Source organism: Balaenoptera physalus, assembly GCF_965194825.1.
Source record: "Balaenoptera physalus genome assembly, chromosome: 8".
Taxonomy (NCBI): Eukaryota; Metazoa; Chordata; class Mammalia; order Artiodactyla; family Balaenopteridae; genus Balaenoptera; species Balaenoptera physalus.
Window position 1 is genome coordinate 65,551,800 of NC_138887.1, and position 14,811 is coordinate 65,566,610.

General features: G+C 38.0%; 1 protein-coding gene across 6 annotated transcripts in view; it reads left to right on the top strand.

Annotated features, from left to right (window-relative positions):
• Nucleotides 1–14,811, top strand: part of SGCE (sarcoglycan epsilon) — a 67,283-nt gene that overhangs the window by 3,494 nt on the left and 48,978 nt on the right. For 3 of the 6 annotated variants that reach the window (XM_082471944.1, XM_082471943.1, XM_082471942.1), the window contains exon 2: nucleotides 12,876–12,983. The exons of the other annotated variants lie outside the window; for them this stretch is intronic. In XM_082471944.1, the coding sequence (XP_082328070.1) occupies nucleotides 12,876–12,983 (108 nt within the window). The remainder of the gene's footprint in view (nucleotides 1–12,875; nucleotides 12,984–14,811) is intronic. 6 annotated transcript variants of the gene reach the window in all.

A 14,811-nucleotide genomic window follows, 5' to 3' on the forward strand; every position in this document is an offset into this window, starting at 1 on the left:
GTATGGTGGACAAATTGTTTTTCTAAGCAAAGCGGAATTTTCACTTGTCTCTCAGACATTGAAAATTAGCAAGGGACAGTGAGAAAACCGATGAGAGAGAAAAGTAACACGTATCCAGTTTCTAGCACTGGTTTTCACTGATAAAAACCATGCTCCAAACAAAGTGTTGAAGCATTGAAGAAACCCTGACATATTAAAAAATTCTCAATCAGATATTCAGATTGGTTGGGATTGTAATAAGTGCGATATTTATGGATCACATTTTCTCCAAAATAACCAGCTACTTTGTTTCTTTTTCTTTTTTACTAACTGTCCACACTTACTCTATCTGATCCCTTTTCTTAGAACTTACCATTACGTCAGTTCTAAACACCCAAGTGTAAATTCTATTGTTGGTCTTATTTCCTACTCTTAGTATAAAAAAGGACTCTAAATGAATAGATGACATGGGTTTATGTGTCCGTTAGAGATTCTTGGTCTGGAGCTCTGTTTAAGTCCAGAGCTTCACAGAAATATTAACATTGTGATTTTTTTCTTTCTATCCTTTCCAATCTCTCCATCAGAGACAGAGAGACAGGCACGATAGAAAGACAGGTAGACATGGGTAGGCAGATAGACAGATGGACAAACATGGACAGATAGACACTTGGGCACACACACATGCATGACATCCAGGCTTTTTCTAAACTTTAGGATCCAGTTCTCCAGTTTGCTATCTCCCTGATTTCTAAAAATATTAAGCCAAAAGTATCAGTGCATAATTCAGAAAAAGAAGCTGGTGTTTCTAAAGATCAACAAGTATTTTTCAGGTTGGTAGAATCAGATAGAGTCTCAGTGCTCTTAAAGTTGTTCCACATGAACTGCTTCCGAACTGCTTCCAAGCAAAATTCTGCCTAAGCAAAATTCAGTTTTTTTAAACAATGTAACTATAGTAAAGACAGTATTGAATAAAAAACAATCTCCACCGTCTGACACTAGAAGAAACATTTCCATTGATGTTCCTTCCGTTCTAGTCTTTGTTCCATGTGCATATATATTTTTACATGACTATAATTTTAATATGTGTAGATTTTTTATACTTTGCTTTGAAAGATAAGGGAATCTTGCTTTCAGCTGAGCATTTGTCAAGGCTTTAGGATGCTCTTGTGTGTGAGATGCTGTGTTAGACTAGCAGGATTGCTTTGTGAGCATGAGGCAGGCTGAACCAGTACCCACCAGGTGTGGGGTTTACTGGGTTTGGGTCTGGGAGTGGTCCCTAGTGAAGGATCACAAGCCTTTGCCCTGGGTCTTCTCTTTTTCAACATTTTTATGGATAACTGTGATGAAGATCTAAGATGCTTGCTTTAAAATCCATGGTTGACTTGAAAAAAGGTTAACTGTTACAAATAGATAACAGAATTTAGAGTTAACAAGGTTTAGGCTGTAGTGCTATTCAAAAATATATTTTATAGCAGTAAATGCATCATAATTCATTGGTGTGTAAGGAAAGAGGTGACTTTACGTGGTGGCGGTTTTTGAGGAAAAGGACAGTTAGTATGAACTGGTGGCATAACGTGGCTACAAAAATATCAAATTTAGATTCCGATAATTGTGTAGTGTCCATATGTCACAAAAATTAACAGTACCCTGCTCTAATTAACCACATCTGTAGTATTGTGTCCATTTCTGGCTGTCACGTTTAAAGAGAGACACTGACAAAGTAGACAACTTCCAGAACAGTCCGTGGGGATGGTGAGGGGTCTGGCAATCCTGTCATAGGAGGTATCCTCCAAGGGTCTGGAAATGTTTAGCTTGAAGACTAAAAGTAGACAAACTCTCTTCTGTGCTTCAGAAAACAGATCTAGCTGCAGTGGGTGAAAGGTAGAGATGGATTTCAACTTGAGACCTTTCTAACAGTGCAGCTCAGGAAGGGAATCAACTTAACACCTTTACTTGGTCTCTTATTTTAAAGTATCAGAAATATTTACCTTTCTTGTAATGAATATTTAATTTGAAGACCGTGATAACATTTTAGTGTAGGATAGCAAAGATACTTGTGATGGAAACATTTTATATTTTCTGATCAACTATCTAAAAAGAATAGTCCTATGTGTTGCAGGTTGATTTCTTACAACTTGAAAATAGCTGCAACAGGACATTTTAACATATTCTTTCCTCCCTTCTCATTTCATTTCAAACATGAAAATCTGAGAAGTAAAGTTTTATCCCCGCCTGCAAATTATCCTGGCTTTAACTTGCTTCCTAGAGTTGTTCCTTTCCTGGTGTTTCTTGCTTGCTGAGAACGGGCTTCTCTGGCAGAGTGGCTGCAGATGCCTGGGGGGGCGCCCTGGGTTAAGGGGGAGTGGACCGCTGCTGGGCAGCTGAGACCTCAGCTGCTTTAGCCTCTTACTCAGGGGAAATGTGCAGCCATTCTCCCTTCTGCAGTCCCCGCCCCACCCCCACCCCCCCTTTATATGTCCTTGGAATACTTAACAGTTACAATTTTTAGCTTTTCAACAGAAAATAAAACCTTTCAATCAAAAATAGCTGCTGCTCCTGTGCTCTTTTAACTTCTCTTCCTTTCAAGTTAGCCTCGTTTCTGACCGCCTCTCTTAAGTGTTTCAAACACGTCTCGGGACAGATTTTTCTTTCCTCTCCATCTGCCTATTGATTGTTTATTTTGATTATCATCTCTAACTTTGAAAATGTGATTGCTCAAAATTAATTTGTAGAGTATGCACACAGGACCCCACTTCTAAGAAGTGATAACCTGTAACACATCTGACTCCATAGCAACGTTTTTTGTGCCCCTGACCCTTGAAAACTAAGACTCTGATGAGAAATGTGAAGAAAGAAGAGAACATTCTTCAGTCATCTTTTTAAACCAACTTTTTCCTGCCTCTTTTACTCCTGCCACTTCTCCCCACACCCAGAACTTTCTCCTCCACTCAAATTGTTAGGTCAGATATATGATCAAGCTAACGCTGACTATGTGAAGTGTATTTTTAATGTTGAACAAGTTTCTCCTCTTATTTTCTCTATCTTTTATAAAAGTGTCGTGCACTTTTGTGGGATAGTAGTAATACACCGGGCAGCTTGTGATGGCTGGGTTCCCAGTTGTTGAAGATGCCACAGGCGTTCCTGAGCTAAGCTCATATTTCCGAGAGAGAAATGCTCAACGATGAGCGTCTGGCTCGTCAGCGCTCACGCACCTGATCTGCAGGCGGCTACTTGCAATTCCTTGAATGCAATACTTGCTCCTGCTCCTGGGTTTGGGAAGCAAATGACCTCCAACGTTTAAAATTTAAAACTTCAAGAAGTTATCTTAGGAAGTAAATAGGTAGCCTCGAAACATGAGTTGCTGTGCTTAGTAATGTTATATTCTTGCACAAATCAACATATTAGTAAAGCTGAAGTGCTGTTTTCTTCTTGGGTCACTTTGGTAAAATTCTTATTTTTTGTGTCTTCATCTAAGAATTTCTATGCACTATTTATGCAATCGCGGTTTAAATGTGTCTTATCACTTAAAAAGCGCTCATCTTTAGCACGTCTCATTTTCTACTTAATTGCCTTGGACTAATCAGATTTTTTAGACTAGCTCTTTGGCATTCTGTACCACGGGAATCGCCACGGCATCTGTTGTGACACGGAAGGCAGACTTTTTCTCTTCTGACAAATGAAGCCGCTCATTTCAAAAATGTTTAGGAGTTAGGCAGCTCCAGTGTAAATTCTTTCCCATTCTTTAGCTTTTCACTCATTCATCTGGTCACCACTTTGATTATTATGGAGATTTGGGGTTCACTGTGAATTTGAAAGAAGAGATCACAGTTAATTTTCCTATAGCAGTTAAAGTGAAATATTTTAGTTCCTGATTTCTTCAGCAATAGACGTAGAAGTAAAGTTGATTTTTTTACCTTGGAATGCAGAAGAAGAAAAAATTAGCCCCATGGTTTTTCTTTTTTTTTTTTTTCTCCTTAGCAAATTGGTGTTTCTCACTGTGCGGTAAAATGTCAGTGGCTCTTCTGTCCTATGAAAGAGTTAATCAGTGTAGCACCTTTAACATCTTTCATTTTTTTGTAGTTATAGAATTGATTCTAATCAAAGGCCAGTACTGCAGAAGTGGAAACAGAACAGGTTGCTACATGTGTTTATCAAAATTTGAAATGTATGTTATTTTTTGTCTAGCTGTTTAAATTCTAGTTTAGTTTACAAATGTACTCCTTTAAGTGATGAAAAATAAAAATATAAGGACGTTTATTGTAGGATCGATAGTAATAATGAAAAACTAGAAAAAAAAATTGGGTCATCTTACTAATACTTTTTTTATTCATTTATTTTTTGAGTATTGACTGGTTTTGAGACTGTGTTAGGTGCTGGGGAATACACTTTCCTAGCCGTTAGGGAAGTTTTACATTAGCGGGGTTGACAAAGATTAATCAATTAATCACATATAAATGTGCCCTCAGAACTATGATAAGTGCTACAAACACTAGTAGAATTTCTAAGCAGGGGATTTTGCCAGACATGGGGATTAAGGAAGGCTTCTCTGAGAAGGTACTCAGATCTGAAGGTTGAGTAAACGTTACGTGAGGTGAAGAGGAAAGGTATATTTGAGGTCAAAGGAAGAGCTCTGTAGAGGCCCTGGGGCAGGTTGCCCTGGCAAATAGAAGGTGTTGGAAAAAGTCCAGTGATGTTGGAGCCGGGAGGGAAGGGGAACTACAATATGAAAGGAGGCTAGATAGGGGGTCAGGGAGCAAATTTTGCCGGGTCTGTTAGACTACCTTAAAGAGTGTAATCTTCATCCTAAAACCAACGGGAAGTCTTTGGAGGGGTTTAAGCAGGACTTGATCAAATTTGCATTTCAAAAAGAGCACTTTGGCGGTATTGTGATGAAAGGATTGGAGGGGTCAGGATAGAAGCGGTAGTTCGAAGGCTACTTTAGTAACCCAGAATAGAGATGATGACCTCCCAGGCTAGGGTGGTGATGGGAAAATGAAGATAGGAGGGACATCTTGAGGGGTAAACAGCAATCGGAGTGGGTTGTGGATTGAATTTGGGGTGGAGAGTGACAGGAAATATCAAGGATGATTTCTAGATTTCTGTTGTATTCATGGGAATGAATGGTGATACCATTCTCCTGATGAAGAATGCCGGAAGAGGACCAAAAATCAGGAGTCCTAGTTTGGACAGGCTGAGTTTGAGGTGATGATAAATAAATTATGATTGAGCCACACAGCATAAAGCTATGCAGTCTTAAAATGTGATATCATGTAAACACGCTCAAGATATATGCTAAAGGAAAAAGTGTAATCACATTATGTAAAGAAAAGCATGGTGTATGTGTGTGTTTATATGTGTATGTGTATAAACATACGTTTGCATATGCATAGAATATGGAAAGATGCAGGGACTATTAAGAGTGGGTACCCTCGGCAGTGGCATTAGGAGGATGGCATTGGAGGGAACTTCTATATTTTATACCCTCCTGGTTATACTATTTGAATGTATTACAATTAAAATGTGTGGCTTCTATAATAAAGAAAAATAATGACTGTTTCAAGTAAACACCCATTAGTATATTATTGTTATATTTTTTATTTTGAGCAGAATTTTTTCCTGCAGTTTTGCTTCCCTAACCCAGTAGCTCTTAACCGCTTTGCCTTTTAATCCTTTCCCACTAGATTGCACTATTAGGCTAGATTTCACCGTCTGCGTAGTATTTTGTATTCTACCTTTCGCTAATTTTATTAATTTCAAAACAGTCCAACATTTTGCAGATGAGGACATTAAATTGTAATGGTGCATGTAACTACTGCATATATTATGTATCCCGTTTTCAAGGGTCCCACTGGTGCTCCTTATGCATCTAGTGTTTCTGAGATAGAATATAGATAGTACCATTTCCGGGCAGTGAAAACCCAGTACGTGCCTTGGTTGGGCTATTTGAGCAAAGGTGTAAAACTCCAAAGAGAAGTGGATAACCCTCCCTTCTCCATGAACTATTCTATCAAACCAACACTTCTTCTTTTATCAGACATTTAATTTTTCATCCAGTTTTGATATATGTAATGCGAAGTCGAATCTTGTGCCCATGCAGTTTTTGCTTTTGTTGCGTTATTTCCTCAGAATAAATACGTAAGAGTTTGTGAGAGTCAGAGAGTACAGATATCAATATAACTTGCTTCTTTTTATTTTATTTTATTTTAATTTTTATTTTTTTTTAAACATCTCTATTGGAGTATACCTGCTTTACAATGGTGTGTTAGTTTCTGCTTTATAACAAAGTGAATCAGTTATACATATATCCCCATATCTCTTCCCTCTTGCGTCTCCCTCCCTCCCACCCTCCCTATCCCACCCCTCTAGGTGGTCACAGAGCACCGAGCTGATCTCGCTGTGCTATGCGGCTGCTTCCCACTAGCTATCTATTTTACGTTTGGTAGTGTATATATGTCCATGCCACTCTCTCACTTTGTCCCATCTTACCCTTCCCCCTCCCCGTATCCTCAATTATAACTTGCTTCTTATCACACCTGGCTTTTGCAGCTCTCAACCAGTCTGCCTTGGCCGGTACTGGGAATGAAGACGTGCTATGATGCCGTCTTCTTAGCCCTGTGAAGTTTGGGATGGTTGGAGCCCCTGGGCTTCTCCTTCCTCTGGTGAGCAGCCTCTAGCGTTTACTCCACTCTGCCATACAAATATCATTTTTTCATGTGTCTCATGACCGTGAAGAAAAAAAAAAAGAGTGCTATATTCTATAATGCCAACTGTAGTGACAATAGTTTTTTCATTTGAACATCTATTTTTTTAAAAAAACACATTTAAAGAAATCTAAAATTTCCTTCATATTAAGTGAAGAATAAATGTAATAATAGCTTATATTTTTTGAGAACATCATTGTGTGCTAAGCACTCTTCTAAGGGTTTTAAGTGTATTATTTCATTTAATACTCACAATGCCTCTATGAAGTGGGCACTGTTCTGGCCCTACCAGATGAGGAAACTGAGGTACAGAGACATTGAATAACTCGCCCAGTGGACAAAAACTGGGATTTTGAACCCAGGCACTCTGTCTCCAGAGATGCTGATTTAAACACTACCTTTCTGTGCTCCCGATTTTTATTTCACTCTAAAGTCTAAAATCTTACCTAGCTTGTGCTAAAATTATAAAATTCTAATAACTTTAAATTATATTAATTACTTACGTTCTGCCCTGCCAGGCTCTTCTGTTTTAACAAAGTTTAGAGGCTTCTCATTCTGGCATTTTCGGTTTGAAGTCTTGCTATTATACTGCTCTTAGGAATATTTTTTCTGACTCCCTTTGAGGTTGGGGTGGACAGTTCTCCTCAGCAAAGCCATTTTTTTCTCCATAGGTTCCAACTAACCTTTTAGCTTTCCTCTTTTAATGAAGTGTGTGTGTGTGTGTGTGTGTGTGTGTGTGTGTGTGTACATACGTATATAACACATAGGATTAATTCCCATGGGTATTGCCTCCTTGCTAGCTGTTTCTAATCCAGCAGTCAGGGAAAACTTATTTTTTTCTAGAAAGAAAAGTAAGCTGAAGAGGACCTACTAGTAATAATAATAATATCTCAAATTACTTAAGAAATATATAGTTCACAGTGTGCTTTCCCATTTAACCATTTGGGGATCGTGTTGATGAGTAGATAACGGGGACTTTGAAGTCAATCAAGAAATGGGTTCAAAATCCAACTCTGCTACTTACTAAACATAATGACCTGGGATAAGCTACATAATTTCCTAAGACTTCTTATCCTCATTGTAAAATGGAAGTAATAATACCTGTTTCACATAGCGATGATGTAAGGATTGGAATAGTTATGTATAAAACCTTTAGTGCCTTGTACTTACCACTCAAAACTTGGTAGCTAATGATAATGGCAGCTAACATTTTTTAGAGAGAAAAATATAAAAACAAGATTTCAGTATAAGAGACAATTTTAAAAGTATTAAGGAGAGTTGCCTAAAAAGGGGAAGAGAAAACGTAGAGGGCAAGGGAGAGACATAATGACACGGGGAATGAAGAGAGAAGGGAAGAGATGTAGGCGACATGAGCTGTCTATCCTATTTATGAAAACAAAGTCTGTGTCCCCTTTGAGTGAAATAGGAAAAGAGACAGATGAAACAGTGGACAGAGAAAGACTTGACAGTTTGGTTCTAAGGTGAGTGTTAATCAGATTATATTTCATCTGGCAGATTCTGCTATTTACTTGGACAGTGATGTCAGACTAAATTATTATTTATTATTTCTATCCCTTGACATTTTGATTAGCTCATCAGCAATCAGTCACTATTCACAGCTCTTCAATTGCTTTTATTAAATAGGAAACCCTTCCTCACTAAGTCAGCAAATTATTCAGGTTTGGGAAAGAGTCATGTCTCTTCAGAGAGTGTTTGCCCCAGGCCAGATGAGATGCAGTCATGCTGCTACAAGACTCCGGATGAATCATGGAACCTTAAGACAAACTTTAAGTATTGAATGGTTTCTAGGGATTTTAAGGACATGCCAGTCACCACTGGATTAATTCAGGCTTTGATGAGTTTTGAGAGGGAGCCTTGAGGAATTGGTTAACTTGTATACCATGCTATGCTAGCTAATTGTGTGAATGTCTTCTTAGTCTGGGCTCTGTAAACACAAGATTCATATTATTCTTTGCTTTTGTGTTTATGAATTAGAGCAAAACTCACATCCAGGTACAACTGTAGCATAGGTATCATGAACCCAATGAGCACAGTGGAGTTCTTTCAGGATTTCTGAGGATGGTCCATTCTCTTTGGAAGGAGTCCAAGAATCAGTCTACACAGGCTGACTTTTTTTCTTTACACACTAGATTTAATCTTGAAAAGTAATGTATAGAATAAATAGTTTCAAAATTTGAGTCATGTTTTCCCATCCTAAGGAAATTTATTCTCATAGAAAAAAAATGGTGTGCTCCTTTTCTAATGAAAATCAAACTTATTAAAATACTACCTTTTTTTTCCCAATGAGTATTCTGCATTTGTCAATGTACAGATTACAATAATTTTCTTTACAAGAAGTTAGCTAAGTGGATCCATGATCTTGGACACACAGTGAAAAATAGATATTTCAGTGTTACTGTGATTTCTCCCTCAAGGTGTGGGACTTGAATGTTTAAGCAGACACATTATCTGTGGTGTTGTGTCTTGCCTTTATTTACGTTGTCTGGTGAGTAGAGCAGTAAAAAGTTGTCTTTTTATTTAGATTTATTGGACTGTGGTCTTCTGTGGTCAAAGTAGGACTTTAGATGGATCAATATAAACTTTAAAAAAATGAATATCCTCAAAACAATGCCAGCCTTAAAATAGAGCTATATCTGTGAGATGTGTTTAAACTATTTTACCCTGCCTCTATTTTTTAACAACTGAGGCACCAATCAAATTTGTCTTTTGAATTTTGAAATTCTTGTCTGTAAAAGCCAAGTAGGCTGCACTTACACAGGACCTGGAAAGCTTGAGCAATGATACGTTGGTTCACCCGGCAAGGATGTGCAGTGACATTAAATCTTATGGGTTAGTGAGGTTCTAAAAGCCAGAGTATAAGGAAAAAAATTCCATAGACTTAAGTTACCCTAGTAAATCCTTTAAATTACCGATGAAGTACATTATGTGTAGTTTTGTGTGTATAACTGAACAATAATTCTTATGCACAGCATGGTCTGAGAACCACTGGGCTAGAATAAAGGAAGGAACAAAAGGGGTGCTGTCTGGACACCCAAACCCTTCTTTCTCTATGGTAACTCCCCAATCCATGGAAAAGTGGAGAATTCTGAAGCGTGCCTGCTTGCCTGCAGGGTTTACTCCATTCTGCTGTAGGATCAAGCCTCTATAACCTTCAGACATGTTAACAGATTCTCTTGGTTTTGTATGGATTGAACTAGACAATCTACATGAAAGCATCTTGCTCAGGACCAGGTGATGTGATGGATTTAAATGTAAATGTTGCTTGTCAGGTCCACATATATACATTGTTTTTTGAAGAGTTGTAGAGCAGAATTTGGCCACTTGCTTCCTGTCTTTCTAGGTTGAGATTTCCCACTGTCCAGCAGTGACTTTCATGTTCTTGCAAATTGGCTGCATCTGTGGGCCAGTTGGGGATAAGAGAGAGTAAAGTTTTCAGTTATAAGGTTAGCCCTACATTTGTCACATTTGATGTGACTTTGTTGAACATCCTATATACCCTTGGGTTCTGTAGGTCTTCTGTTGGTCTTCTAGAGTTCGTATTTGTGTGTGAGAATCACCTGATGAAACTGTGTAACCCAACTACCTAGATTCTCCATGGTGGAGTCATGAATATGTGTTTTAAATTTTTTTATTTTGTAGTTTTTGGGGTGTGTGAGAATATGTATTTTTAGAGAGCTGCCCAGGTGATTCTTATGTAACTAGCATATTGCCTTTGGAACCCAGCAATTAGGAAAACCCTTGGAGGTGGGATATTTTCCACAAGAGGCCATGAACATTTCTGATCCTATTTTAGCTTAAATTATTTAGGCAATGACTACTGTATTCTTCATCTAGATTTAAAAGGACATAACTTCAGTTCTTAGGTGAATCAACCATTTATTAGGTGAATCAGCCATAAGATTGGTCTTTTAATAGATATAAAATTAGTATACTTAGGTTTACATAATTTAAAAATTCAATACCAACCAAGTCATTTATTCACTTGGGGTGCTAAGGCCTTTGATTTCCACTCCCAGGTATCACTGAAATGATCACCTGAGGTTTTGTTTGATTGTTTATTTTTAATAACTTGGGTTTTGAATTGTATTCTTTTATTCATTTTGGAAGGGGACTTGGTATTTCTCATAATTTAGTTTAAGTTCAGAATTTTACTCAAAATTCAGTTTGAGAAGGAAATAACCATTTCATCTCTGATTTACTAGGGTGAGGAGCCCTTTCAACGTTAAGTGTCCTGTACCCCAACAATGTTTCTCTCTTCACTTGTCCTTACTCTCTGATTCATGAAGTGTTTTCTTTATATGCTTGTATAAAGCATATATGCTTTGTATATGCTGTACAATATACAAGTATATGTATATTGTATGTTTCTGCTTGGTCCCACCCATTCTAGTTTTTCTGGGATTGTGTCTCATCATTTATGTTCCTTTTCGTCACACCTAGTCTCTCTCTCTCTCCTTTGTCTTTTCCTCAGCTTATAAACAAAATTTGTTTCCCTACACTGAAATAACCAACCTTTTTCTCTACCTTGCTGCTCCTCAGTCTGCCATATCATTTTATCTCTTTGCTTCCCTATTCTGGCCAGTGTTCTTAAAAGATTAACTCTGTTTGTTGCATCTACGTCTTGGCCTTTTGCTGTCTGGCTTCTACTCTTACCACTTTATTGGAACTCCACTTTCAAGGAGTCACCAATAACTTCTCCCCTTTCACATCTAGCAATCTTTTCTAAGCTCTCATCCTCTTTGACCTTTTTGCAGTAAGTGAGGATGTTGATCACACTCTCCTTTTTGACAACTCTTCCGTTGACATATGTATATGACACTTCAGGCTCAGTTGTCCAACCTCTCTGACCGCCTTGTCTCTTATTTCTTTGCTGAATTATCCTCTGTTTTTTACTATGTAAATGAATTTATTAACATGTTCTTCTGCCTTTGTTGTCCCTCCCACTTTTCGTGCATTCCTTCTTGCTATATATTTCAACTCCAGAAGCTAGGACAAAACTAGGGGTACACCCTGGGGGATTTGGGAACTGAGCTGAACTCAAAGGGAACATATCTGAGATGACTAGAGGAAGGGAGAATGAGATGTTGACCCAGTGTTGTAGTTAGGAAAATGGTACCTAAATATCAAGTCTGGAAGATAAGGATGAAAAATGGGAGAGTAAGCAGTAAGATTGGTAGTTTGGATGATTGGAAATAGTATAGGCAAATAGGCCAAGAACGTGAATGTGTATCTTCTCCAGATCATTTTGTACCTGACAGTCTAATGCGTGTTACCTGAGAGCATGATCTCTTTAAGGAATTGCACTGGGACTTTGGCTTCAACAGTCATTTCTCTGGTGATGAACTTCAAATCTGCATCCTTGCCTTAGATTCTCCTGTGAACCAGAGTTCTATTTCCATTTTCTTCTTAGGTGGTTTCACCTGGATATCCAACTGGTACCCCACATTTAACATATCCCCAAATAAATTTGTCATCTTCCTCCTGAAATGGACTCCTTTTTGGCATTCCTAATATATCACTGTTCTGTGTCATCCTCGATCAAAACTTCAAAGCCATTATTGATTCTTTTTTTAGCCCACATCCAGCAATTTGAGAAATACTGTCAGTATCTCTCCCATGATGTCTTGTAACTGGCCCCACCTTTACTCTTCCTTTCTTCAACCCCTGATTATGGGCTGACTGCTACTCTACACTCTAGAGATATCCCCCTATTTAGTATCCACTAACCCTGATTCTGTTCATTGCTGCCAGTGTAATGTTTCCAAAACTCAACTGTAAATTTAAAAGACATTTTAAACTTATCACAACATTCCTAGCCAGGGAAAATTGCTTCCCCTCTCAGTGTTATTGTAGCAGCTATGCTTTCTACCACTGTGTGTATATGTGTAATTGCTATACATATACACTATATTATATATTACATGTATATTTTGGTACATGAATTATCAATCCCTATAGATTGTAAGCTCCTTGGAGGGCAGGAACTGTGTCTTTACTTTGTATCCCCATATATTCCTTGTATTGACATGCAACAAATATTTATTGAATGGAATTAAACAGCTCGCTGGGGCTGGAAGGAATCTGATACCAGTTAATATGTAGTAGGTGATTTGTGATAGTCATTTTAATTTGACATTAATTTCATTTTTTGTGCATTTGTTTTATTCTGAAAAGCTTTTTTATTAAGCTGTGCTGATGGCATAAATGGAACAGTTAACTGGAAGACCAAACAGGCCAACAGTTTTATTATCAGCAGAAAAATGACTGCTGGGAAGAAAGATGGTGAGTTTAGGTTGTAAATCTAAATCCCTTTTGGGGAGTCAATTAAATGTCCGCTTCCAATAGTCCTTTTGCTTTTTTAGTCATGTGTGGATTTTTTTATTTTTGATAAGTCAATCTGAAAAAAATCAAATTTTGTTTTCCTAATCTTCTAAAACTTCTGATCCTCTGTGTTCGTAATCCATTATTTTTCAAGTTTTTTTCCTTTGCTGTAGTTTTCCCTTTTTTTTAACCAAAAATAATTCTTGTTTTTAACCTAATGTTGCCCCTTATCCAGTCACTAGCTTGCCACTTATGAAAATTGTCCCAGTGTGGTTATTATAACAATTTATTTATAACATTGAAAAACATTAAGAAGTACATTTAACGTAAATCGTTTAAAAACAGTATTTACATAACCTTAGAAAAATGGTCATAAAATATTTTGGCTAGTTGTGGGTGATTTTTTGAATGATTTTTGTTGCAAAACCAAATTGGTATGTTTGCTATTAACTAATTAGATGGCGTTTGTTTTCTATTGAAAAGATGGCCTGACCCTTGAATGATTGATTGTCCTTCTGAATTTTTCTTCCCTATCTTTAATGTGTTCATTAGCAATATGTCAGGACCTTTGAAATAATGCATTTCATCAGGGAGAAAAAGACTTACTTAATAACCAAAAGATTAGTTGTTTTAAAAATATCAATTATCAATATGAGCTTTCACTTAATATTTCTGGATTATTTGTCTTTATAATCCCTCTTAACTGTACCCTCACCCCTCCCCCCCACACACACAATTTTGGCTATATGTGGTCATGAACAGAACATTAGCAGAACAGTAGCCTAGTTTCCATAACTTTGGGGTAACCAGAATATCTATTAAAAAAAACAACAATTTTAAAATATTTTGAAAAGAGCAGTAATTTTATGTGATAAAATGGCCTTACTGCCATATAAAACTTTCTAGGTATCTTGTAGGAGTGATTCCTGGCTTACCTCATTTTCTTCTTACATTTCTGAGTTGCGGGTCACTGACTTTTTTCTAGCTAGCATCAAATTATTCCTCAGCTAGAATCTTCTACTCCCAGATCTGTTTCACAGTAGGACCAAGGCTCCCAGCATCTCTTCTTCTCTGCTGTCTTTGAAACAAACCCACAAACACCTTTGCATTTTTAAGGAATTTTCATCTCTAATATCTAAAAGAAAACAGAGTTTTATAACAGTAAACTCTCATGAAAAGTTAACAAATAGTTGTTTTCAAAAGCACTAGACTCACTTGTTCTAGGATCTAAGCCCATCGTCCCACAGTTCTTTCCCCACACCCTCCTTAGATATTCTCGAAGGATTTTCTCTGTTTCCTTCAAGGGAATCACCCCTGACTACCTTATCTGGGCTGCTCCTTAATCAGGCTGAGGGCCTTTGGCTTCTTCGGCACATCCACTATTCCTGTTTTCTTTTTATTTTATTTTATTTATTTATGGCTGCGTTGGGTCTTCATTGCTGCACACGGGCTCTCTCTAGTTGCGGCGAGCGGGGGCTACTCTTCATTGCAGTGTGCAGGCTTCTCATTGCGGTGGCTCCTCTTGTTGCTGAGCCCCGGCTCTAGGCACATGGGCTTCAGTAGCTGTGGCACGCAGCCTCAGTAGTTGTGGCTCGCGGGCTCTAGAGCGCAGGCTCAGTAGTTGCGGCGCATGGGCTTAGTTGCTCCGTGGCATGTGGTATCTTCCCGGACCAGGGATCGAACCCGTGTCCCCTGCATTGGCAGGTGGATTCTTAACCACGGCACCACCAGGGAAGCCCCTTCCTGTTTTCTAATCTTACCAGTTATGGCCCCAGATGGCCCTCAGTAT